Raw genomic sequence first — 27,570 nt, 5'->3', positions numbered from 1 at the left:
GATGTTTTTCAGGTACTCCCTTTTAATTCAAAGTAAAACAAGAATATAAAATGATTAAAATCAACATTTATAGACAGGAAGATGAAATATGACATGAACATAAACAAAAGGAGGGAGGAGGGTTGCATTTACATTGTGCATTTACACTGTACATTTCATCATTCTTTTCTATTATAATCTCAGTTTACGCTCTATTACAAACTGGGTTAGTTTGGATACTGTGTGTCTGTACCAGTACTGGCAAAAATGAAAATCCCAGTCACATAACAAAACAACAAAAAACAAAACAACAAACATGTACTGAACATACTCCAAAGTTGCTTTGGGTTTCTTGATTGGTACTTTTTTTTCTTCAACAGTTTTCAGTGAAGTGTTATTGTATCAGTGGAGGTAACTGCCAAAATAAAGGATGTCGAGTTAGGCAGGGAAATAATGCTGAACTCATTCTATACAATTTAGGGACTGTAAGAAAATGATTAGGGGTGAGGTGAGCTCAGAGAAGGGGGAAGGTTATGGTTTTTTTTCCCTTTTTGCTGAAGGGAGGGTGGTTTAAAATTTAAAAGAGCAGGAAAGGATCTTTAATATTTCCATGCCCCAGATTTATATTTTAGTTGAAACATTTTCAACTAGCGTGGCCGCACCTTTGCGTCAATTTGTGCCTCGTCGGGTGAATCTGCGTCTAACTGCATCTTTCCATAGACTCTGTATTGCACCACCTCTAAAATTTGCTTAATGTTCTGCAAAGAGCACACCATTTTTTCACTAGCCGACTAACCTTCACTTTATTCTGCACTTAAAAAGAATTACAGAAATGTTAAATGTACAGTATTCATATAAAATTAACCTATAATATCATGCATGTTCAGCACAACCCAACCTGTTCTACCAATCCGTGAAGCAAAAATATTACAATGCTGAGGTCCTTCTGCAGCCACAGCCGCCTCTTGTTCGTGAATTCAGTGACAGCGGTAATAACTGCTCATTTTGTAGCTCTTGGTTCAATAATAGAGAGCAGCTGGAATGCTCGGTAAACAGAACGCACTATTTGTTATGTTTACCATGAATTTGGCAATTACCAATTCTACTCCTAATGAACGATTTGGGCTATTATTGGTTCATTAACATAGTAGGCTTGAAATCAGGGTTGAGTTGAGAAATTAGGAGGGGAGAATGTTGTCATTTTTTGCAAGGGGAAGGGAGGGGTCCAACAAATATTAATAACCCTGGGGGGAGGTCTTTTTTTTTTTTTTTAAAGTCACACAAGGTTCGTCCCCTCCTTCCCACCCAAATAATTTTGGTACAATCCCTTAATGCAAATTAATAAAGATGATAATAATAATAATAATAAACTTTATTTATATAGCACCTTTCATACAAAATGCGCAGCTCAAAGTGCTTTACATTTAGAAAGAATTAAAAACAGGAAACACAAATGTAAATTGAAAAGAAAGCAGGTAAAAAGAAGGAATAAGAATTGAGCTTCAGAAGAGACTGTGGAACAGCTTACAAGGCCGTGATTTCCACCACCATCAATAACATGCCAAGGGAATTGCTCTTTTTCAGGATGGATGAAAATATATTTTAGAAAATGAAACAAAATAAAAAGTAGTAATGGCACAGGAACTCAATTATCTACTCTGCCTGACCAGAAGCAACAAAAAACCTGATTGCCTCCTTATTTAGAAAATATACAGTCTGGGACTGAATTTGAATTAAGTGCTCAATATGACTAAGTAGCCTTTCTTATACATTCCTTTTTTTCACAATAACATTTTTTGAAACCACCCTTACACTAAACCCATTTTTTTTAACTTCATGAAAAGTGACTATAGTGGATAAACGGACGAGCACAGTCTAAATGGGAAGAAACGGCGCAGCAGTACACTGTTCCAAGTGTTCTCTAGTACTGCACTCAAACATTTTGGCAATAAACCCTTGGGCACAAAGCTAACTTACCAAACAGGGCAGTTTGCCCCAGCAGCCTATTAAGGCAGGACTCACAAGCATCTATGTCGACTTTGTCACTAAACACAGGTGTAATACTGTCTATATTAGATATGAAGTGATACCCGGGGATAGTGGAGTCTGATTTCCACTCTACTTCTGATCCCTGCCATGCGTCCAGTAAGTTCATAAACACCGGAGAGCAGAAAGAAGCAGAATGAGATCATAGTGCAAATAATTAAGCAGGGCTTCAAACTATCAGAGACTGTAAAAATGATGGAAGAAAAATCCCACAGCGCTCACAAGTGCCACGTTTGTTTTAGCAGCAGTGGCAACGCCTGACACCTAGCTACAACCAGCTGATGCATCAAACATGTCAAATGTTGGTTAAAAATTGAATTTTTGTAAAAAATAAATATACTAGTCATGCCTATTTCTGATGAGAGTCTTGGAATGTATGAAAATATTTTAAGCATTATCTTATACAAATATGTAAATGTATTTCCTTTCAATTAGAGCATGTTAAAGTCTTGTGTTTATTATCTAAGAGTCAATGCTCTTTTTTTAAATGAAGAAGCAAAAAAAAAAAAAAAAAAAAAGTGGTGCTGCTTCTCAGCTGAGGGCACTGCAGCAAAATAATCTTAAATGACTTACCGTCACAATTTCACATTCCTACGAGGAGACATTCAGAATTGTACTGTAAGATCTATTGTTTACCCACTTGTTAGAAACCTACTGTATGACTACAGTTTCTGCACAGCGCAATCTTCCAGCCAAGTAAGTCGTTTGAAGGAAAGTTAGAAATACACCCGAGGTGGCTCTTTGCCACACACTGTACATTCATACACACACGTGAAGTCAAGATATTGGCTGAACAGTAATTGCAAATGATATTTAAGTGCATCTATTGGGTGAAGTTTGCCCCACTGAACTGTATAGTAAATGCCAAGAAAATGAAGTAAAGCATTTAAAAGCCTAGTTCGTGCAGTTTCTTTGCAGCAGAGAAATTAGCTGACACTGTCTAATCAGTCTTAATGTGATAAACTCCACCCAGCTGGTACTTCAAGGTGGTTAAAACAAACACTCACACAATTATTTGCAACTACAGTCTGAGTCTGGTCTGACTGTTTGTTCCCTTGAAACACACACACACACACACACACACACACACACACACACACACACATATTTAAAAGCCTCTCTCACTCACTCACACACACATCCTGAAAAACACTGCAGCGCATTCTATCTCAATGCAAACAAATGATATTCACATTCAAAATTTGCTGACAATTTCTGCACCGTGTTCACTCAGACACTCACTACACAAGGGTGACGTATGAGCTGGGCTTTAGCTGTTGTCTTCATCATTGCTCTGGGTCTGGGACTTCTCTGGATTGGAGGAGCCTTCGAAGCGCTGGGAGGCGATGGCTGCTTGGTGAGACATACTCTTCCTCACTATGTCACCCTTCCTCCACAGGGTGATCTCCTGCAACAACACAACACAAGACTAATGATAAACAAGATGGTGTATGGGATTGTGCCAATGGTGATTTCTCACATCTACCCTGCTGGAAATTGTGACTGAGGATGAAAATCCTCAGTTGATATAAAAATAGGGCTGCACGATATGGTAAAAAAAAAAGTCATATTGCAATTATTTTGACAGATATTACGATTGCGATATGATTCACGATTAGTGGGAAAGATCATTTTTGCATCACAATATTAATTTTCACTGAAAAAAAACTATTAAAATCACGATGATGTGACATTTGTTGAGGTCTGTACCAAACATGTTTCTTCCATCTGGAGAACAAGATTTGTAGGCCAGGGCGTCTCTGCATTATCATGCTGTTTTGTCACATTTTACCTTTATCAAAAAATTTGCAGCTTCTGCAATTTGGATATTGCACTTGGCCATGTTGCGATTACAATAATATTTTGATTAATGCAGCCCTATATATAAATGAACAAATATCAAACTCTTAGACAAAATTACAGTCATGAGAGCTGTTGAATGAAAACAATTCCCAGTCTTATGATTTGGTTTCAGAAAGGGCATGCTTATGTAAAATGGAACTATTGAAAATCCTCTGACTGAACAGAATTGCACTGTTTGAGATATTTAGCCTATGTGCTGATGTCAGTCACGTTCACCTGTCCGTGAATGAATGTTTTATTGGTCAACAGCATGCATGGTTAATAATGAGGTACTATATATCCTGTTAGCTGCCGGCTGTCTGCTTGCTCAACTAACCAAATGCCTCCATTATAAAATGTTAATAGGTGGAGGACTAGGGCTGGAACTAATGATTATTTTCATTATCGATGAATCTATTATTTTCTTGATTAATCATTTAGTCTACTAAATGTCCTCATCACAATATCTCAGAGCCCAAGGTGACATGTCAAATGTCTTGTTGTGGCCAACCAACAATCCAAAACCCGAAGATATTCAGTTTACTATGATACAAAACTAGGGGTGCCACGATTTTGATTCTAAATTGAAAATCAATCAAAATGAGCTTTGGATTTCAACCTTTGAAATCAAAAGCAGGATAGAGGATTTTCCCCTTATTTTTTTCCCTCTTCATCCTTGCCTACTTGCGCGCGTCTGGCCCAAGTCCGAAGACAAGACAAGAAAAAAACAACACTTCAGAGACGCCACAGCGTAGCTTACCGGTGCAGCCGGAGAGGACGGAGAATCCCCGTGAGTTCTGTCAACAATCAACGCGTCATTGCCAGAAAACTACAGTGGTGATTAGAGACTCTAGCCCTGGTGGCTTTTTGCAGGTGAGGAAACTCAAGCTGTTGTTGTAAAGTACCCTTCTGCCATCTAGTGACTCTTCTTTTTGTTTTTGTGTTTAACAGTTTGTTCCCAATTGACTGGTGAAATAATTTATTGATTACATTTTAAATAAATTACCATATGGCCTTAGTGTGGTGCATTCCCAAAAAACTATATGGTGGTTATATAACACTTGAGAATAAGAATGATCTGAAAATGTAAACGACAGTTGTCAAGGCATAACACCAATGATCTGTTGATCTTTACAGATCACGACTGGATAGTCTAACAATGGCAAAGCCTTCAGTGATGAAAGAAAATCAAATCGTGACCTTCAAATCGAAAGTCAAATCGAATCGTGACACCCCAAAAAACAGAGAAAATCAGCAAATCCTGACATGTAAGAAGCTGGAGATTTTTGCTTGAAAAATGTCAGAAACGATTAACTGATTATCAAAACAGTTGCTGACGAATGTTTCTGATGCTTGACTAATCGATGAAATGAATCGTTACAGCTCTAGTTTGAACTGTACAATGTGTATTTAGGGCGGGGAATCGATAAATCACAACAAAACTGATACAAAACTAAACAATATTATTTCAAAGTAGTTTCAATTAAAAACAGTATATTCAACAGACTAAAAGGGGTACTCCAGGCCGAGATATCCTGACTTTTAGTTTTGCCGAATCCTACATTTCCCATAATGCCACTGAATAGTGTCTTTCATTAGACCCCTCCTGCCTCCTAAATGCCCATTTCTTTCAAACCCAACACCTCCCCTTTGTAATGCAGGCTTTCTGTTGAAAATGTTAAGTCTCAACACCAAGTGGAGATGCTGTAACCCTGCTGACATCATCAGGGATATTTTTTTCAAACTTGAGAACGCTCCCTCCAGAGCCACAGAAGACCATTATACAACGGTTTTCTCCTCCTCCTCCTCCTTCTCCTCTCCTCGTGACGAGTAAACTGAACTTCATGTGTAAAACCGGTAGAATGCCCCTTTAACATTCTGTCGCACCCTGAAGTTTTCAGTTGCGTGAGAAGAGCGACAAAGCATTAATAGTCACTATGACTAAGCACAGAATAAAACTCAAAATATCAGAGCATCAAGAAAACGAAACAAACCACCAACAGCTGGAACAGCGACGGCCCTTCTGGAAGTCAACAAATGAACCACAGATAACTTCCAAGCTAACATGAAGCCATAGTGCAGTATGTGTACCTGCTGTTTGAAGTAGCGCCTTTCCTCCTCATCTATGAGGACCAGGTTGAGGTAGTACCGCACCGAGAACTTCTTGTTAATGTCCCTCATGGTGGGCGTCATCTCATAGCCTGCTAGAAACAGCCTGATGGGGATGGACTCTCCTGCAGCACAAGGAGTCAGAAGCAGATTTAGTGTGCAACAAATGAACTCACAACTGAAACACCACTGAAGACGGTAAAAAGCCTTATGATTACCTCTGACTGGTGCACCATCCATGATTTCGTACTTTGCTATGGTGTCGTTCTCGTGGTAGACATTTGGCCCTGTGCCAGTTGTCTCCCGCTTGATGATGTCAATCTCCATATGTTTGATCTTAATCCTCACCAGCAGAAAGTAAATCTTCCCTACAATCACATCTTTTAGGTGATACCTGCAAGCAAACGGTATGATCTGTCAAAACCAAACACTAGTCTTCACCCTCTCTTCTTTTATGAAGGAAACAGGTACAATTCTGATCCAAAAGGAAGTCCTAAGTTATTTTAGTGGATTATTGAGAAAGAAGAAAATCATACTTGGACTTATTGTACTCAAACTCTATGTGTAGACAGTCCTCAATCCCCACTTCCATCTTGATGGAGGAGTTGAGCTCAGGGTATGTGCTGAGCGTGTGAACCACAATGTCCAGCTCTTTGCTGATGTCATTCAGTCTCCGGCTTACTGTCGCCCTCAGAAAGTAGCTGGGAGAAGAAAGAAATCACATGCCGATGAGACAAGACTACAAGACTGTAACACTATAACCAGTGAGCGGCCCTGCTGGTTGTGTATTGAGCAGTACAGCCTAACAGAAGTTGCTGGATGGATGAAAAATGGAAAGAAAAACTTTTTTTGCTTTGTTTTTTCAACATTTTAGACAACATGATGCCAGAATAAACAGAGGGTTTCCCCTACCATTACTATATTACCTGTTCAGGAATGAATGACTCTATAGCCTAACCCTGAGCCAAACGTTTAATATTTATTTAGGTGCAATTTTTGTTAACAGAGTCCGAGAGTCCATTTTATTTATTGTTTTGTTTTTATTTAGGATGTTTAAATATTTTTTTCCACATTCCAAGCCAATGTTTGAATATTCTTAAGGATTCTAAGTAAACTGAAAGGGTGTACTTGCATTATTATGCTTATCATAATATCAGTGGCATAAAATGGTCTTAAAATGACAATAATGTCAGTTATCGTAATTACTTCTAGGACAATATATCGTCCAACAAAGGTTTATCCTCTTTACAGTGGCCACATTAGGACATGTCGGACTCAGCTTGTCAGGCTCCGTTCTACATTATCAGACTCGGTTCACATCTCATCAGCCTGAGCTGGAGTTCGTCAGGGTTAGTGTTGAGCGTTACATACAATTAGCTGCGCAGTTCCCAATCATGTTTGAGGAATACGTCACCATTTTGGGAAATATGCTTATTCACTTTCTTGCCAAGAGTTAGATTGATACCACGCTCATGTCTGTGTGTTAAATATGAAGCTACAGCCAGGAGACCGTTAGCTTAGCTTAGCATAAAGACTGGAAACAGGGAAACAGCTAACCTGGCTCTGTCCAAAGGTAAAAGAAAAATCAGCCTAGCAGCACCTCTAAAGCTCAATAATTAACACGTTATATCTCATCACACAACGAGTTGTGGTTTGATGGGTAGTGGCCAAGAAATAGCCCTGCACATAACCCCACATAACAGACAAATACGAGAGTAGCATTGATCTTCTCATCTAACTCTTGGTAAAAAAGCGAGTAAGCGTATTTCCCAGTAGGTCAAACTATTCCTTTAACATGTTAATGTTGGCGTCTTAGCGTATTACATGCTAACTTTACCACTAGTAAGTTATCATGCGAACAATAACATAAGGATGTTAACGTGCATACAGATACCATGATGAGTATTCAGTCTTTACTGTTTGATGTACATCTTCTAAAGGAGTTTTATCAGCTGATACATCCAAACCAATAATTCAGGAGACTTACCTAAGGTAAACTTCGACTTAAGATTCGAGCTAGTGGAAAACCCTTCGACTGCCAACATGAATGTTCCTATGAACTACTGTATGTAATGTAAGGTGCTAGTAAATAAAAGTGTATGGTGTATGTGAGAAATGTCTACCAAATCTATATTGCAAAGAATTCATGCACAGAGCACACAGTAGAGCCTACCGTAATTTGACGTTCTGACCGGTGTAAGACTCGTAGGGTTTCTCGACATGTGTGAACTCAAAGTCAAACGTCTGTGACTGCGTGAGCTCCCCCGGCCGAGCCAAGTCTTTCACAAGAGACACAAACTCATGGTGGTTTCCTCTGTCATAGTACAGCTCTGGAAAATATACATTAATAGCATCAGACAACTACAGTGCAGCACTTTTATACATTCTGATAAAGAGTTTGTACAAGCTTTTCCTTCACTGCTGACAGCTGCAAATAGACAAGATTTGATCTGATGACAGGAGAAAATTGTAACAGATTTGTCTTGACTATCAAATCCTTTTAAACTGCTTTACCTGAAACACAACTGAGCTAATTATCTAACGACTGGGCCATCATAGTTCCTCCACTGCAGCTCTAAACTATCTGATGTGAGGCAGCCTTTGTGTACACCATATTCATTACTTCAGTTTCTTTTTTAACAAGGCCACCTTTAAGCTGCCATTTTGCCCTTCTACCCCCGATCTTAAGTACTTCTTCTTCTTTATTTGGAAACAAATGGTGGTGAACAGAAAAAAGGGGAAAGGGAGGGGAGCAGCAGTGATGTAAAATGTCAAGAAGCATTTGGGCATTAAGGGTCTGGAAAGGACAAAATAAGAGGAACTCCCTACTGCTGCTACAAACTCAGCTTAACTAGGCAGACTGCATTTGAATATATTACAAAAGAAATTAAAATAGAACAGTATATGTACATTTGAAAGAATGCAAACAAGCTGTAGCTAGACTGAATGAGGAGTTATCTTTTCTTAACCAAGTGGGCCCTCAGGCTGGCTTTACACAGTGCAACCTTTGTGCAATTAGTTGCAGATTACAAATGCATTTTTTTAAAATGTTTTTTTTACATAGCTCCAACACAACTAAAAGTGTATAACATGTATAGCCGACCTCATCCTTTAAGGACAGTCCTGACCCTATAACAAAATCAGGATTTGTATTATTAAATGTATTCTATCTTGACACAAAGACTACCTGACTGAGTTTATATGGTGCAACCTTAATTCCAGTGGTGAGAGAATGATCCAGTGGTGTAAAAATGATCAGTAATAGTCCAGCATTCAAAATCTTACTTATATAAGAAGTACAGAAGTATTATTATCAAAATCTACTTTAAGTATCAAAAGTACTAGTTCTTATTATGCACCTGAAGGGTACAACATCTGTCAATGTTACATTTTTATATATTATTATGAGTTATTATTACTAATGCATTAACATGTAAAAAAGCATTTTAATGTTGCAGCTGGTCAAGGTGGAACTACTTTATATACTATTGGGCAGTTTAAACTGTAACAATTAATTATATTTTATGAGCACATCTCTTAATTTGCAAAATAACTAGTAACTATGGCTGTCAGATAAATGTAGTGGAGTAAAATCATCAATTATCAAGAAAATTGAATTACTCCGGTAAAGTACAAGTACCTCAAAATTGTACTTAAGTACAGTACTTCAATGAAGTATTGTTTTTTTCCTTGAAGTGTTGTAAACAGATTATGTGGACCCCAAGAAGAGTAGCTACTGTTGTGGTTACAGTCGCTACTGGGGATCTAAGTAAACAAACACACTTACAAATGTACTTACACTTCCCCACTGCTGAATTCAACTTCAGTTCTGGTTAGTTTTTGTGAGAATCATCCAGCAAAAATACATGCGGTTTGTATCATCCTTTGTAATGTTCAAGATCAGTTTGCTAATAGCACAAAAGCGACTTTTATTTGCAGCCCGCTGCTACTTGCATTGTGTGTGTGTGTGTGTCAGCCCTGGACTTTTATAGGTAAACTACGTCTTAGTATGAAAGTCACAGTTCTAATCTGACATAACAGCTCAGGGATTTAAAAAAAAAAAACAAGGGTCAAAGGTCATTGACACAGCTAGCCAATAGCTGATGTGTCAGCTGATGTTAGCTTGCACCCGCGTGTGTCACGAGACCTGACACTTCATACGGACACTTGTTACGACAGTACAGCTGTCTGTTGTGGGCCGGTGCGAAGTTTAAGTGGTTTACACGTTACTTAGTAAGATAAATGTATTAAACCACACGGTGTGAGTGTTTATTAGTGTATTCAGCGCCTGTAGCTAGCTCCCTCATATCTCCTGTCATACTTTGGCTACTTCTCTCAGCGGGCGGGCTCAGTATGAAACGCAGGCCTGCCAGTCGCTCACCTATCTGGCCGATAAACTCAATCTTGATGCCGTTGTGCTCCAGCCTCTTTCCCGGGTACTTGAGCGTAACGTTGACTTTCCCCGACACCGTTTCTCCGTCGTAGAAGAGAAAATATTTGTCCTTCCTGCCGTCTTCGCTTTTATGCTCAGCTTTCTTTCTTGTTTCGGCGTCATTCAGAACTATATCAATGTCCGCACTTTGACCAAAACCAAAGAAGCTCATCGCTGCTCGTCAGTCAAGCTCTGACACTGGACCCGCTGACAAAGACGCCCCCTGTTCTGTAAAACAGCACACCGTAGTTTCTTCTCGTTTTGCTGTGAGCTCTTGAGTGCAAACAGCTTCCCTGATTATTGAATACTTCGAGTTACAACCGGTTGACTGCGCATGCGTTGACAGTCATGTGAAGGAAAGCTGTATTTATCAAACGGGTTTTTTTTCTTTGTCTTTTCTTTTTTTAACTTTTGATATAAACTACACTCTCACTGATAAACTAACACAACGATATATGGTTGAACGTGACTATTTTAAATACTAGTATCCTTTCTCGTTTCAATATGTCTGCACTTTTTTGGCGCAGTATCAACAGGCGGAAGAAACAACAAACCGTAGCTTTGCTGAGACTTTGCTGCCCGGAGTAAAGCCTTTCAGGTAGGCCTACGCCTCATTAAGTGGTCATGTAGACATCATTTGCTGCAGTGGTTTCCAACCTTATGGCCTTAATATGAGTTATGAGCAGCTTTTCTTTCTCAGATTCTTTAAATTTAAGGATTTGTAGACGCCTGAAGAGGTGAAAGTATCCAGTATCTCACAAGGAAAAATCTGAGACAAGATGTAAAACATTACCACAATTTTATAATAAAATCAAATAAAAAAAAATCATTTCAAATACCTTTAATTATCTCGTGACCCATTGGATGTATTTTGGGACCTCATTGGGACCCCTATGCTGGGCTACAGACTCTGAGCTCTGTAGCCCAGAGTCTATGATCGCTCCTCTTTCACTGAAACAAAAGAAAATAGCAAAGACGTCTCCACACAGCAGAGTAAAATCAGCGTACCAGACACAATGAAAAGGTTGAAAACAAAAGAATATACTGAAGTGCATGTATACCAAAAAAGACAAGACTATAACCAGCTGCAGCTTTGTGACATTGTCTGATTTATTCTGCTCCCTTGTATTTCATTCTGCTGCGCACAATACTGCTTCATTTTGTGTGGTCAACTGTATTACTGTTGATCTCTGTAAGTCTATTAATACCTGGGCTTTATAATATATAATAATAAATGTCAGTACCAGAATGCACTATGTTGATTTCTTCACACATTGTAAAAATGTATATGTCTTTGATACTTTTTACCTTCTGAACAGTTTTTACCACTTGTTTGCTCATATGATTGAAGTATTCTAGTTCTTTGCTTCTTATTTTCCTTTTATGTCATGTCAGACACTGAATGCCTGTCTCATCTTGATGAAGGTTGGTGGACTTTGGAAACACCAGAGACAATGATGGAAAAATAAGTCCAGGACTTTATAGTTCTGTCTATTCTAGTTGTTCTTTATTTTATGTATTAGAATGTTGTCAATAAACCAAAACCAAGCTCATGATAATGGAATGATTAGAGCAGGAAATGGATCAGGATGGTCTTAATATTCATTTGAAACTGTTATTACTGTGTATGACTTAAGTACGTGTCAGAGCATCTTCCAACATTATCACATTTCCAAGCTCTTTTTTTCTTATCTGTGTTCATCTCAATGTACCGGCTGATGATGGCAAAACCATGATGCAAAGCACTTGACACCATGTTGTACCAGTTTTAAGCACAAGAGGTCAATTTTGATGTGGTCATGCTCAGTCAAACGCATGTTGGTGTCTGGAATCGTCATGGTAACAATAAATGCGTCGGTGTGTTACAGTCAGTTTCAAATGTTTTCCCCTTGCATCCACTTCAGCTCAAGCTTCCACTCACAGTCTTTCCAGTGAGTGAACACAACAAGAAGACATTTTGGACACAGTTCTGTGATGGCAGTGCTGCACCACTAGAGGGCAGAGTTCCATAACAACAGGATCGACCCCAGCGCCCTCCTCAGCTCAACTTCAGTTCCGAAGGTTTTTGCATTCCCGATATTTTGTGCCATTATTCAGTATTTTAACATTTCCATGCCAAAATAAATCCTCCCCCATATTATAAGCACTGCATGGGTTTTGTTTTAGCCCAGATTTGAATTCTTGATAGGATGGAAAAGCCACACTCAAAAACTTCACAAAGGTTTCCACTGACACCACTGACAACCAGTGCAGTGTTGGCATTTTATACAACACTGGTTGGTCAGTATCACATTTTTAATAAAAAAAAGGCAAATATCAGCCAAATATGCTGCTTAGCTGATATGTCAGTCAACACCGTTCAGCCACATGTTTCACAAACACATCGGTTAAGCCACCACACATCAACAGCAGTAATTCTATGAAATATTATGTGTATAGAGGAAGTTATTACAAATGGTGTATGTGTTTTATGTGCTTGTGTGTGTGTGTGTGTGTGTGTGTCACTTTAGCTCATTACGAGGCTCCTCGGAACAGATTCTCTTAACTGCATAATTAGTTCTGGTGACTTGTGAAAAAAGATTAGAATGATCCTCCTTTTGTGAATAGTTTTATGACCAAACCTGACAACAGTTAAATGACTCCCCTGGGGCTTTTATGTCACGTGAACCGAGACGTAACAATGCTCTTTCATAACAGTGACTCATTTTTGAGGCAGTGAAAAAAATGTCTAAAATTGTCTCTCAACAGTCTGCTGGGACATCTGAGTGTCATATGGTGAAACTCCTTCTCATGTTTGGACAAATTACTTCAAACTTTTAACAAGCAGAGCCCTTCTAGCTGTGTTGAAATGGCCGACACCAATTATTCACGTACGGTTGAGAGCAGTAGGTACAGCTGTAGCCTCGCTCTGATGCAGACAAATGTCTTGTCAATGTGTCAGTTCATCACATCATGCTGTGATATTTTCTAAATGGGCTACATCTTTCTGTCAAGTACGATTTTCTGTCATCTGTTTTTCTCCTCACTGTGGTGTCTGCTCTGCCCACACCGCTGTTCTGTCTGTATTTGTTCACTTCAGCCAAATTGACAGAAAAACTGGAATGCATCTCTTGTGTCTGTTGATATTAGAATTAGACTGATCTGAATCAGCTGATGTTGCAGTGTTGCAGAGATTCCCTCCCGCTCAAAAAGAGCACGCTGCTAATCCTAAAAAAAGATCACCCTGCATCAAAAGGAGCAGTTTTAGTCACATGCGTGTAACTGCTGTTTCACTGGCTTTTCAAACATGACAACAATAAAATATAAGTGGCACTCTATCCCTGTAAGTTTCTAGAACATCTTGAGTAGGAAACAGTCCAATGTGTCCTGCAGACTGGCAGGAAATATAAGAAAGCAGCAACTTCAGAGGAACAATTTTGGTGTCAGTGTCAGAATTGATTAAACCGTATCAGTTCAATTTTATGTAGGACATGGTGAGGGTTTAAAAAGTAACACCAGTCTCAGTGATCTATAACATATTGATTTGCTTTCATTTAATATTATGATGAAATTGTTGAATTGTCTTGTAAAGATAAACTGCACTGAATGTATGCATTTATGTGGTTTGAATTTCCTTCTTTGTAAATTTCCTGAAGGTCATCTCACGTGGTGCAGTTTCAGAACCTTGGTGTGTTTTAGGGTTCACAAATGTAGAAAACTGAAGAGGGCTGCGGGTTACGGCGTAGCGTCCGGTCGGACTGAAATGCAAGAGGAACAAGTGTTCCTGGTAGCCCAGATATTAAAGTGTGAATTTTTCTGAATCTTAAATTTTGGCTTCTGGAAATTGACCTTCAGGAAATTTTAAAGAGAGAAACTTAAATCACATCCATCCGGAAAGATGGTTTTCAAAGGAAATTATTTCCATTAAATTAATTCTGTGGTATTTAAATGTCAACATTAAAGGCAGCCTGTGGAGTTTTCATGAAAACGAACAAAGTTCTATTTACATTCAGTGTTTCTTTGTGTGTATTCTCGAAGCCTAACAAACGTGATGAATGTATTTCCTTTCTCATAAAACATTTGCAAAGCTGATTTAATAAAAAAAAAGAGTGCATTGTTTACATTGATGTTTGCGAGCTTGCAACCTTTTTCTTCATCATCTGCCTTTGTTGGCGCATTGCTACGCTTCTTTGCGTGTTACTACCGTGTAACTTACAGTAGGACATAAATACAGCATAACCTCCAGAGGAGGACTGTGCAGCTACAGGGGGTCGGCCTCCAAAACCTTGTGGTCATTTCAGCTACTAAAAAAAAAATGGCCTTCATTTAATGGTAATCTTTGATGATTCATCAGGTTCACAGTCTGAAAGGTGTTTTTTTCATCCCACTTTGAACCAAAGGTGACCCAAGCTTGAATAGATTTTTCTGTGAATTAAATAAAACTGTCCACTGGCTCTGCTGCAAACTACAAAATATTATCCCTGCTGAGCTCGTTGATTATAATGCTCTTTATCCAGGAACTTGCTGCCAGTTGGCACAGTAACCAGAGAGGTACAAGAAAGCTGTTTTCAGTGTAGAAAGTGGAAATGGCTTAACTCCCACTAATAGATTACGGCTTTCGATCAACAAAGATGCTGTCAGTGGGATATTTGATGGACTTTCATACTGAATGCGATTTCTGTGAACAGCGGGAGACTGGAGTAGTCGAGGAGGATTGGGGGTAGCAGAGAAATTATGAAATGACACGACTGCCAGCACAGATACAGAATCTTCACTTCACACACACACACACACACCAGAGAAAAAGCAAATACAAATGTCTCCAGTAATATTAGAAGTGAGTTTTATTAATCACAAATAGAGTGGTTCTAAAATGAACAAAAACAACCCCAGCAGGCCCCAAATGGACATCGTACTGTATATGAGCTTGGTTCAGAACATGGTGTTTTCTTACATGATGTACCAGTCCTCAGTCAACAACAGGTTGACAGTGCTGGATCAGTGGAGCGCTGCCACCCTTGAGTTGAAAGACAGTGGTGAGTTAGCTTGGTTTAACTTCCCCCTAATACAGAACACACACTGGAAACCGTCTCTCACTGTGAAGTAAATATAATCTCTGTCACCGCCGCCTTACAGCATCTAACCAGATTACAGACAGACCTGTTCAGGACTGCCTGTGGGCTAAACGGAGGCCTACATGTAGCTGCTGTACATGAATTCCTGTTTGTTGTCTGAGGCTGACACTTTGCATGAACTCTACTTTAAAAATATAAATGTCCCTGCTTTGGGTATCCATCTTTTTCTTTTGCCTAATAGTGCTATGTGTCTTTACCAAAAATAATTCCCACTATATTTAGGCACTAATATATTTCTATTTCTACTTCAACATGTCTACACCTTCAAATCTATGAAAAAAGCTATTTACAAATTTGCAGATACGTATGTAAAGAAGGGAAGGGGAAATTTGTGGCGATATCATTCCTCTCAAACGCCGTGCTTGTGGTTAAATGAATGCATAACACGACGCTTCCGACAGTGTCGTAGAAATGTTCCAGTGGGAGAGAGGATGGCTGTAGAGAAACTGGACTACTTTAAAGGCAGAAGGCACTTAAGAGGAATGACATTTGTACAAATGAGGGGAAATGTATGCATCTGTGTGCTGCGTGACTTGTCTCTCACCATACAGTGTACCTGCAACAGGATCCATATGCAAACTTAATTGGGTTAATAGTACACTTAGAAACGTTTTCTCTTGGTTCCTTAATGCAACGTGTTAACTTGGAAAAAGTCTGAGCAGTGTTGACAACTTCCTATGTGCAAATGTTGGGCAGATCGTCTCTACCATGACTGAAATTTAGTTTAACATTTTACCACACTTGCTGATGCATTCATAACAGCTGAACAAGAGATTCGTATGAGCTGCATGGAAGTTACATATCAAAAACCAGCGAGCTGTGTGTTTTTTAAACTGACACTAGGGTTGAATCGTGGCTGAATTTGCCGTGGTACTGTTAAGAAGCTCTTGTTCGTGTGCTATGAATGATGTGATAAAATGTTACCGTTTCTCAGTCTTACAAATGGAAAGAGTTTCATGTCGCCTCAAATAGGATTTTTTTTTTTTTTTTTACATTTTTCACCACTTTACATAATCTTGAGAGAGAGAGAGAGAGAAAAGAAATATCTATATACAATCAGTCCAGCTGTTAACCCTCCAGACCCCAGCTGTATATTACTGTAACACTGGTGTGGGGTCAGTTCTGTGTGCCTTCAGCTGTGCTGAGAGGAATGAGTACAATATGAGCTTCAGTCAAACCTAAGATGATTTTTCTTTCCAACTAAAACATTTAGTCACAACTAAAGGTTAAAAATGTTAGATAAGGTCTACTCTCTATAGTATTAATAAAAATAGCTTGTAAACAGATTGGACATCAGCAAATATCAACCAGGATTCATGTCAAAGATTGCATATTGTGATTTACTTTAGAGGTGGGGCATTTTCACTGACGTTGGTACTTTTTGTAATTGTAGCTTAAAAATAGCTGACTCAGTAGTTAAAATAACAAAGTCTTGAACTGTCACTCACAGCAACAGAAAGATCTTTGTTCTCTGTATCATCTTATTTGTTTCTATTCAGAATTCAAATAGAGGTGTTTACACAGTGAAAGTACCATGTCTAGTTTTTCAGTATTACAACTTTTCAAGCAGATTTTCCTCTAGTTTTGTTTGGGTCTGGAGGGTTAACTTACAAACCCTGTCCTATTACTATGATGATGATGATTATTATTATTTTTATAGTGTAATACTGAACATACGTATGACAGCAAAACTCGATCCTGGACAGTAAATTCAATATATACAAGATTAACAGCAAGCATAGAAGGACACTTAAATCAAGAAAATGCAGCACTGATTGTGTACAGTGTTTCACAGCATTAGACTGGCACTCCGCAAAGCCTCTTACAAAGACTATCTACAAACATTAACATGGAATTCTCTCACAACAGAAACTGGGCATTTCCAGTGGAGAAATTAAATATGTAAGACCGCCGATCAAGAACCACATCTTGATATGCTAATACAAGTAATTTTTCATTTGTCTTTCTTTCTTCCGATTGCAAAGGTGTAAAAGCTTACAGCTTGATGCAAAGTGGTTAAAATGTTACATGTTTTTATCCACAACCAAATAAAAAAAAAAAACAACACATGTTAGTATTTTACAAATATTTAAAAAAGTAAACCTTTATCTATAGGCATTTTAAAATATATTCCATCAAAAATAGTCTGACAAATTTCAACAGTAGAAAAGAAATGTTATACAAATGACAAAAGGCTTGAAGCTAAATGTTTACAGTAGAAAGGTGTCATGATAGACTGACTTTGGAGGAAAGAGACTCCTCCTTTTCTACCTGGCAGAACAAAGAAATGTTTCATTTTCTCCACCTCGACTGGTGTTTGAAACCATGCAATGACTGTAAAGTAAGAACTCCATAATTTAGCATAAGAATTCAGTTGGTGGTGATAAAAGTTGACAAATGAATCTCAGTCCCTACATGTGTAATAGTTGTAGATAATGTTGTCCTGTGGAATCTTGTCACCTTTGGCAAACTTGAGTAGTTGGATTTCAGTCATGCTGAGCTCAGAGCATGAACTGTGGCAGCTCCGTGGTCAGACAGCGTGGAGTGCAGTCCCACGTGTCATGTCTTTCACTCAGCACAATGCCCCTCACCAGCCTCTCCTTTTTCAGATAACAAATGACGACTTGTGTCGGAAATCCCCCTGCAGAGAACACACAGCCAAACAGGAGCAATATTTAAGATTTCATCATATCGCAGAAGTGGTTCCACAGAAATATAGATATTGTTTTCCATTTTCCTCCTACACTTGAATGAATATATGGTCGTATTGTATTTTGGGAGAGATTATACAGTTACTTTCAGTTCTTACTTGACAGTTTACTGCTCTACAAAACAGGAATTAGTAATAGTTTAACTTTTCATATTATAAATCTATGCACCAAAGTAGGTGATGAGCCACACCAAGGGCCAGATTCAGAAACCTCTGTGGAGATTTACAGACAGATGCATGTGCATTCTTTTCATCAAATCTATAAAGCCTGCTCGACCACTCGGTAGAACTTCAGAGAAGAAGTGCAATTTTACTGACGGTCCCTCATCGGCAAGGTTTCCCAACACTGCCAGAGCTGCTGTCATTATGCATGACTGTGGTTATTTATAGCGCCCATTAATTCATCACATGTACCTGTAAACCATCATCGGCGGTTAACCGGTACTGTATTATTAGACATCAAGAAAGGTAATCAGTGATTTAGTTTAGACTGCTCATATCAAACAGGCTACAAAGTGCTTCACAATAAAGGATAAAATGAAAAGAATATAAACACAAGGAAATATCATTATGCCTCCAATGAAATAATGATAAAACTGAGCACAATGAATCAAAATTAAGTTTATAAATGCTCCTTTGATTGACATGTTACAAACTGAAAGAGGCTAACAGCCTGAACCGTCTCTCACCTTAATCTACACCTGTCATCTCACCCCCGGCCGGCTCTAGAAAAACACGTGTGCGCTGGTCTGAAGTGTGTGTGAGGTGCGCACAGTCTCACCTCACATTTGCCTTTATTAAAACCACGTTATATGTAGGGAAATAGTGTATGCATGTTTTTTGTGCGTACACATAATTTATCCATCTGGCCCGTGGTGTCTGGTAGATGCAGACCAGGTGGGGCTCATTAAAGGAGCATACAGGTGGATCTGCCAGTTTTAGCCCATTAACCATAATTTATATACTTTGCATTACTGCTGACTATATATTATAGTTTTAGCTTTGACGCTGATTGGACTGTCCTTCACCAGTTTTAAAATGAACTATATTCTCTTTTAATAGCATCATTTACAAATTCTATAGGCATCTAGATGTAACTTCTATCTACAAACCTCATCCTCCGTCCTGACATAGTCCACCCCATCTCCTTTAGCTGGAACTTTGTAGCTAAAAGACACAAAGCACATTATGGTTTTATGGATGATAGGCTGAAGTAGTGCTGGTTAGAGAGGAATACATGAATTTGTTGATCGTGTGAATGGGAGGATGTCTTGATGTCTTACTTGTTCCCTGTCTGTTTTTGGCTGGAGAAGAAGCCTCGCTTGTATGCACAGCAGATCCCCACTGTTATACATAAGAGCACTATGGCCACCACCAGCGCTCCCAGTACAATCCCAACAACATCAATATTATCTGTGGAGTTAAAGTAAGAATGTAGAAATTAAACACTGACATTTGGTTAAAGTGTCTATCAGCCCTGATTATCTATTTCTTCACCACATAGGACACATATTTGTATCTGTGACACACTTACAGACTTCCATCTGCTGGGGTGGACACTCAGCGTATCCTGCATTGTTCTTCGCTCGGCAAAAGTACTCGCCTGCATCTTCTTTTCTGACTGCGATGAACTTCTGCATTGGAGAAGTCACAAACATAAATCTGATTAATGCAAGTCCTAATCTAATGCTCATACTGTCAATGTTTGTTTAGTCAACAGTTGTTCATAGAAGGTTTTAGAACATATTGGATTATTCTATTATGATTTGTATGTATTGTTAGAAATACTGATGTTAAATAAAGTCAGTATCAAGTCACAGAGGCAGGATGTAGGTGCAGTCAGCATGGAGGGAAATAACAGTTCTGTTACTGTGTGTAGAGAAGGAGTGCCATTCATGCCACATTACATTCTTTTTGGTGAGAGACAAAATGTCATTACCATGTCAGGGGATGTTAAATATGAAAATGAAACAGAATTGGACTTACTGCTGTCTGTTTCTGATAAAAGAGTGAACAAATGAACCAACTCAGTGGTCAGAGGTGTTCTTTGCTGATATCACATTAAATACTCTGGGATTCAGAGAAGCTTGTGGTGCTATATTACATTAGCCTTTTAAAAACGACATAAAACTGCTGCTCTGTGCAATTCTAACTCACTGCGCTCACTATTATGTTTTATCAGAAAGGTTCACAAAATAATAGGAATGATAGATGTATGGAGAACGTCAAGTCTAAAATATGTTCATGAATAAATGTATTATTGTTGTTATTTTCCTTTTGGTAACAACTTTGTATTGCATGTTTCCTTTTAGTTTTCTTTTTATGTGTATATACAGTTATATATGTCAAAGTTCAGCTTTTTATATGTTTTTTTATGTTCAAGCAAAACTATATATAAATATTGTAAAACTGCAGAAATAATGTAGTGTAGAATAATGCAAATCAGAACTTTGTGGTCTCTTGCAATATGTTATGAAATATATGAACTATATATGAAATGTTCATAAAATAATAACAAGAAATACAGAATAAGGGGGAAAAAAACATGATAACCAAAAAATTATCTTCTTCAAGTTTCCAAAAATGATGAAGATGAAACTTTTCCTGGCCAAATAATGTAATCTAATCTAATACAAAATAATAATAATAATAATACATTTTACAAATCCCACTCTCTACATCAGTTAGTGGGCATTATTTCCTCACATGGAAGTAGAAGAGGGGAGTGATAACTGGAAAATCTAAAAATATAGTACAGTGGAAAAACATTGTTTGTTCCATTTTAGTTTTACGTAAAGACAAACACTGTAGTATGCGTTGGTATGTCACATCTTAGAGGCCAGCATGAAGGTTGACAGGAGAGTGTTGGAGGCGAGCTGCTCAGCAGATCGAGCTGTGCTGGAAAGCAAGCGAGAATTGCGGAATGTGCAAACGAGGACAGCAGATTCCCCTCGTGGCTCAAGTCCTCTCGCACCATCAACTGTCTCCCCAAAATATCTGCCCCCACCCCTGGGCGTCAGGCCACCGTCCCCGCTGCCCCGCCCTTGCCGCTCATGTGTGTCCTATCCAAACACATGCACAACACATACTAACCAGAGTTCCTGTTTCTGCGTTGAGTGTGTATGAGGAGTTGACGAACTTGAGGCTAGTCTTTGGGTCATCAGGAATCTCCTCCCTGTTCTTGAACCACTGGTACTGAGACTTGGGGAAGCCCTCCTCCTCCACACAGCTCAGCTCAGCTGACTTCCCAAAAGGCACTGATTTTGGGACACTGCATTTTGGCACCACTGGCTTTACTGTGGTGACATAAAACATATGACCATAGTTACTATCAGCGGTGACATATAACTAAGTACATTTACTAAACTACTGTGCTAGTACAAATTTTAGGTACTTGTACTTTACTTGAGTATTTCCATTTTATGTAACTTTATACTTGTACTCCACTAAATCTCAGAGGCAAATATTGTACTTTTTACTCCACCACATTTGTCTGACAGCTTTAGTTACTAGTTGAAAACAGGGCTGTTTTTCTGAGCTCATGAAAAGTTGACTTTTTAGAGATACTTGGTTAAACATATGATCTTATAGAATATGATGCATTGCTATAGATCAAACTACCCAAAAGTATATAAAGTACCGTAAAACTTCAATTAATAGCCCAGGCTTTTATTTACTTCAATCACTGAACTCAACCTGCCTGTATTTGGGACAGGCGTCTATATGGGACAGGCCTTTAAATCCATTCACACAAAACTCTTGCTCAGTAAAGATGGGAAATATGGTAAATAATCGAGGAACGGACACATATTCAGACTTTATGACTGCTTCATAGGTGGGAAGTCACCACATCATTTTTCATCTCTCTTGTTTACCATGCTGGTAAATCTGAATGAATTATACTTTGGTGCTCATGGTTTCCGTAAAATTAACTCAACGATTGAATTGTGGAGAATCTAACTGATCTAACGTGTCTATTCTAGCATGTCCATATTGACAAAAGTTTAAACATTTATATTTGTATGCGCGATCTAAGCAGCTTAGAACTAGCTAAAGCGGGCGGCCTTGTAGGCTTTAAGAGGTTTTATACATCCAAAGAACTTCTATAAAAACCAAACCAAGCGTCTAATAGAGAACTGCATTAATTTGTCAACACGTGTAGCCACACCCGGCCAGTGAAAGGGACTCTGCGTTTAATTTAAGTTTTATGGTACTTAAAGTTAGCGCAACCTTAAACAAATACAACAGTAAAATGCAACATACACATTAATGCAGCAGTAATATTAATCCAAAAACATCATATATAATAGTAAAACACTGACAGGGAACATTTTTCTGCATAATGAGTACTTTTACTTTTGATACTTTAAGTACATTTTACTGATAATACTTCGATATACTCCTTTACTTAAAGTTACTACAAGGAAATTTAATTTTGTATTGATTCTGGTTACATGTAAGCCTACAACTAACTAATAGTAATTTTGTTGAGAAAGCTAAAGTTATCAACATTCTCTAGTAATGTTATGTCTTCATAATAATAAGCCAACAGCAAGATATAGCTCGGTAGCAAGGCCAACATAAAATGTTACGTTATAAGCCAGTTGTATTACAGTAATGTCCACCGTGACCTATACCTATATGCTAAGGTGCAAACTAACAGCCGTAGGCATAGACATATTACATACCTGTCTAGGAGGGCCAATTCAGGATCGTTTTTTCAAATCCCGTTCTTTGGTTAATTATTTTCTTTTTCTTTTTGCTGATCCTGCCCCAGTATCAGCCATAACCACAAAATATAATGTCAAAAATAAAATTCTCTAAAGAAAAATCTCCTCCTGCTTCTTTTAACTGGCTAACATATTACTCACTGCGAAACTTTTCCTGGGAAAATGTAAACACAGGTCTGCATGGTGCGTGCCGTATATTGTTTCGTCTGATTCGTGGGGAATTGGAGCCGGTGACAGGCATTAAGAATAACTATAGAAATAGCCAAGCTTCTCGCTGATGGTCTTACTTGCTTATGAAGGTCATATAGAGGCATCAGTATTAAATTGAGACTGTTTCATAACCAGTTAAAAACTCCTTGTGGTAACTTTAAGTAAAGGATCTGAATACTTCTTCCACCACTGGTCACTACACTAAGTCTCCATGGGGAGCTTTACAATTCTGATGAGTTTTTATGTTCTGTAAGCATCACAGTGATAAACAAACTGACACATTCTTTCATGATGCTGCTGGGTCTATGATTGACTTTGATGCTTTAAAAAAACAATGTCACCCTGAACCTTACGGTTCACTGGACTGACAGCATTGACAGGACTGGACGGGTACACGATTTTTGGCCCGTGCCAAAAAACGCCGCCAAAACACGCAGCGCTTTCTTTAGCACTGCAATTCAGAGCAGATGCAGTTTCAGAGGTTTCCTCTTATAGCCCAGAACACGCCTTTGCAGCTGGGCAGGTCTGGTCATAACACATCCTCGTATGTATGCCAAGGGGTTGGTGCGACCTACAACACGGTTTCATCTTACAGCATCTAAAGTGTGAATCACTAAGCAAGGTCTCTCTTTAAGGGCATAATAATGACTTGTTTTCTCCATTTAGAATAATCTTTGTCATATTTTCTGTCTGTCTCATATCTTTGACTCTACATGCAACATAGGACTAAAACACACATACTGTACAGATTAATCGATGATGCAGGTAAGTCAGAGTACCTCTTACAACAAGGTCAATCTCAATCTCATCAAATGACTTCTGGTCATCAGCGGCAGTGACCTCACAACGATATTTCGCTGTATCCAACCTTGTGGCATTGGTTATCAGTAATGTGGCAGGTTCTCTGATCACCGCTCTGTTCTCCAGGTCACCTGTCAGAAGAAAAACAATGTTCAACAATGTCAGTAATACATGTATAAACTGGAGAAAATAGAAGAGACGGAAATTTGACTTGTTTGTGCATTTTATACATTACCTGAGATCTTCTTGTCAAAGTACACATAACTTGGTCCCTCACTTGTTATCTTCTTCCATTCAATTCTGGGATTAGTTGTCGAAATGGACTCAATCAAACATGATAACTCAATTTCTGCAGGATAGAGAAAAGGGAGCGATATGACTATGATTGAAATGAATTCAAGACTGATGTGAAAAAGACAAACTGTTTTTGCATTTTTTGTGGGGTATTTGTTCATAAGCTCTTACTGTCAAACTCATCAGTCCATGGTGAGTTGTTATTTGTTCTCAAGACCACTGCTAACACGCTGAAGTAGCCTGCAAAACAAGAGAGAAGAGGCAATGCAACATGAGACTCTCCAGAGCATGAATTTTCATGATACAGTGATGATCTCATGCTATATGCACAATACCAGCTGACATCCACTGATGTGCTGTGCTTATTTTAACACTCTCCTTCGGGATGTTTGTAACACGTTCACTCCTTTTAAATTTCACAAACAATTAAAGTGAAGATAAATGTCAATCCCACGTCAGTATGATGATATTAACATCCTGGTGCTCCATCTTCCATTTTTAGTTGTGTTGGTCAAACCATTGTGTGTGTCTCTATGTGTATGTGTTGAGGGTGGGGGTGCTGTTTCTATGCACAGTGGATAATTGCGCAGGGAGGCATGTGCCCTTTTCAGGGCAAGCTCACCATGCCAGTAGTTCAACCGCCTTCTCTCTCTCTCTGAGCCTGATGCTGTTGCCCATGTGGGACTAATGGTGCAAAAGCACCCCGGAAAGATCTGTGTTGGTATGTGGTGGAGGGCTAGGGCCTTGGGAGGGGGCACTGCTGAATCATGCTGACAGCCTATGTCCACAGACAAAGCCACACAAAGTCACTTCCACAGACATAAAATGATGATCTTGGTTGCAGGGTCACTTATGCAGATTGTACTGTCACTGAAAATCTATGGGATGCCTAATCTCCATTTGTGGAACCTCTCTTGCTGCTGAATCTTAAAAAGAAACAGAGTAAAAGTTCATTGTAATATGATATATAACAAACAGGTACAGGCCCAGGGCCCCTGGACCAGAATCTCTGTATGAAGTGACTGTGAACATTTCTTGTTGGAAAGTCAATCAAACTACTACAGTGACGAAAACAACCAAAAAGGGATACAAAATGACAACAAAGAGGCAGAAAACGACTAAAAAGAGCCAAAAACGACCACAAACAGACACAAAATGATTACAAAGAGATGTAAAATCACAAACAGACAAAAATGGTGCATACACTATGTAGGTGTAGTAATTAGTGGTGAAAATGCTCATGGGCTTCTATTTAAAAAACAAAAAAACGTTCGAATGGGGATAACCTGACCTCCACCACCTGTCATCTGGATACACAGCAGTGTCTAGGGTCACCTGCTAAAGCAGACAGGGTAAGCTGATTAGCCCACGGTCTTTCTGGAGATCATGACAAGACGACAGCTTGTTTTTAGCCACTGCTGACTAGCCGTGTAATAACACAGATGGAGGTCAAAAGTAGGTCACACCTATGTTTGACAATAAGAGATCTACCCTCAGGACGTTGTATGGATAGTTTAAGTTTGGAGCTCATGCTGGGACTTTATTGATATTCTTGCATCATACAATGTAGGTATAAACATTGTAAAATCCTTTTACATTTATGTGCTCATCATGATCAATTCTACATGAAAGCGAAGAGGCAATTTTTCTTTTTATCAAGTATATTGGTGACAAATAATGTATGAATGTGTTTTGTAAAGTATGAAGATAAGTCTTCAATTAGAAATCTTGGTTTTAAGCGGCCTTCTACACAAACATCTTCCCTGCTGAAGAGTCCAGGAGCAAAACTCTGAATCCCGACCAGCTCCGGGGTGCTGCTCTGTAGCTGACCCTGACCGCCCCTACAGGGATCAAAAGTATTGTGTTATCATTTGAAGCAACCTATAGGAAAATATAGCTCAACAGTGCAACAGTTGAGGACAATAATGAAACTATATTTGTTCTGACTGCTAACGTTAATTTCAATAAATATTTGATTTGGCTTTGCCTCTCAAGACATTATTTATTCTGTACTGTGCTACAGCAGCAAAGACCATAAAGTTTGGTCCCAAGTGGAATAAGTTTAGCTCTATAGCACTGAATGAAAAAGTTCTTGACAAACCTACAAAAGTATTGTTTTCTAACTGAGAACTTGAACAAAGAATTACAAAGGAGTCAGTATGAGAATCTGCACTTATTTTCAGAAATGTGACAGTCAAAACACCACCAATCCAGTCAAAGCCTGTCACCTATTTAGCTTCCTCTCCGCAGTGCTACATGCAGAAACGCCACACAGTTCTGGCAGAATTAAAAGCTGTGTACAGAGGAGAAATGCTTTTCAACTCTCAGCGTTTCTGAGAGCTCCTTGTACTGTACCTACATTGTTGTACAAATGTAAACCGTCCTCTGATGAAAAGTGACTGAAGGGAAATCTTTTCTTTACACTGAAAGGAGGAAATATGACTGAATCTATGTTAACACAATGTTGCAGATTCCGGCTCTTCAATAAAAATCCACATCCAAGTTAATTAATTCATGTTCTTGTGGAAATATTCAGTTTTTTTTTTTACTGTTTCTGACAAAAGCTTGTGCATGTGAGGCATGTCAGTGCTTACTTCTGGGTTTTTAGTTTCAAATGTATTGCATGTACTTGTGTAACTTAATACCGAATCTAACTAGGCCAAGTATGCAAAGAGTCCAAAATATCAGAATATGCCGTATGAAATAATATCCAAAGTTGAAAATAAATTATTCGAGGTGATTAATTTAGGACTATGACTTTCCACTAAATGCAGCACTCAGTTGCAGCCCCCCCCCTGCTCCTCCTTATTTCAGAGAGTATTAGTGCAGATAAGGTGCCTAAGTGAGCTTGACGTAGAGATAAAAAGCTTGAGAGGTCTGCCATGGAAACAGCTGTCCAGGAAAACATATAAAACCACTCAAAAAGACTGAAGCACTGACGTTCATCTACATTCTAACTCAAGCTAGAACACAGGAAGAACTAACCAGTTATGACTTCTGACTGAGAAATTCATGACAGTTACTGTTGCATATTACAGAAGCAAAACATAGAGACCCTTTAGTTTGGAAAGAAGCATTCAATGCATTGTGCAGCAAAGTTCTGAATTTATATGATGCTGCACAATGTTACAATGATAAACTGTAAATACACTTTCACACTAACGCTCCGCTCCAACGTTACACAAGAGGGCACACCTGTCGCAAGTGGCACTGTCTCATAGATGAGCTGAGACCAGCACTAGACAGGAGGGGAGAGTGGAAAAGCAGATTTTTTAATGACACTGAATATTACAGCAGACACCA

General features: G+C 38.7%; 2 protein-coding genes and 1 long non-coding RNA gene across 5 annotated transcripts in view; 1 reads left to right on the top strand and 2 right to left on the bottom strand.

The window, feature by feature from the left end:
* Positions 1-2: 2 nt before the first annotated feature.
* Positions 3-10,736, bottom strand: vps26bl (vacuolar protein sorting 26 homolog B, like). 2 transcript variants are annotated; one of them, XM_044222059.1, is made up of 7 exons: positions 10,358-10,736; positions 8,150-8,306; positions 6,513-6,677; positions 6,195-6,370; positions 5,959-6,101; positions 3,268-3,433; positions 3-394 (listed from the first exon to the last, which is right to left on the bottom strand). In XM_044222059.1, the coding sequence occupies exons 1-6, from the start codon at positions 10,578-10,580 to the stop codon at positions 3,296-3,298; spliced, it is 1,002 nt and encodes a 333-aa protein (XP_044077994.1). In that variant the 5' UTR covers positions 10,581-10,736; the 3' UTR covers positions 3-394; positions 3,268-3,295. The 2 variants fall into 2 exon arrangements, with proteins under 2 accessions (XP_044077994.1, XP_044077992.1); XM_044222057.1 differs by having other exon boundaries at positions 3-3,433.
* Positions 10,737-10,894: 158 nt separating this feature from the next.
* On the top strand, positions 10,895-14,508 carry LOC122888091. The gene is made up of 2 exons (XR_006380652.1): positions 10,895-11,006; positions 12,313-14,508. It is a non-coding gene; the product is annotated as an uncharacterized LOC122888091 (long non-coding RNA).
* Positions 14,509-15,213: 705 nt separating this feature from the next.
* The window catches only part of LOC122888089 (junctional adhesion molecule 3B-like), a 35,230-nt gene continuing 22,873 nt past the window's right edge, over positions 15,214-27,570 (bottom strand). The window contains exons 1-10 of one of the 2 annotated variants that reach the window (XM_044222055.1): positions 25,559-25,589; positions 24,890-25,045; positions 24,439-24,507; positions 24,209-24,322; positions 23,952-24,104; positions 21,326-21,528; positions 19,767-19,866; positions 19,516-19,645; positions 19,345-19,399; positions 15,214-18,163 (exon numbers count right to left, since the gene is read on the bottom strand). In XM_044222055.1, coding sequence (XP_044077990.1) covers positions 18,128-18,163; positions 19,345-19,399; positions 19,516-19,645; positions 19,767-19,866; positions 21,326-21,528; positions 23,952-24,104; positions 24,209-24,322; positions 24,439-24,507; positions 24,890-25,045; positions 25,559-25,574 — 1,032 coding nt within the window. In that variant the 5' untranslated portion in view covers positions 25,575-25,589 and the 3' untranslated portion in view covers positions 15,214-18,127. Of the gene's footprint in view, positions 18,164-19,344; positions 19,400-19,515; positions 19,646-19,766; positions 19,867-21,325; positions 21,529-23,951; positions 24,105-24,208; positions 24,323-24,438; positions 24,508-24,889; positions 25,046-25,558; positions 25,590-27,570 lie in introns of those variants that run through there. The other variant, XM_044222056.1, reaches the window with a different exon arrangement.

The sequence above is a fragment of the Siniperca chuatsi genome, linkage group LG14 (assembly GCF_020085105.1).
Source record: "Siniperca chuatsi isolate FFG_IHB_CAS linkage group LG14, ASM2008510v1, whole genome shotgun sequence".
NCBI classification, from domain to species: domain Eukaryota; kingdom Metazoa; phylum Chordata; class Actinopteri; order Centrarchiformes; family Sinipercidae; genus Siniperca; species Siniperca chuatsi.
Note: the sequence above shows the minus strand (reverse complement) of the source record. Positions and strands in the feature narration are given on the sequence as shown.

Excerpts from the sequence above, each read along its gene's own strand:
- vps26bl (XM_044222057.1), bottom strand. The coding sequence starts at position 10,580 with ATGAGCTTCTTTGGTTTTGGTCAAAGTGCGGACATTGATATAGTTCTG. Across the intron at positions 6,371-6,512 it reads TTTGAGTACAATAAGTCCAA|GTATCACCTAAAAGATGTGA; the intron begins GTATGATTTTCT and ends GTTTGCTTGCAG. Across the intron at positions 3,434-5,958 it reads GGCGCTACTTCAAACAGCAG|GAGATCACCCTGTGGAGGAA; the intron begins GTACACATACTG and ends GTGTTGTTGCAG.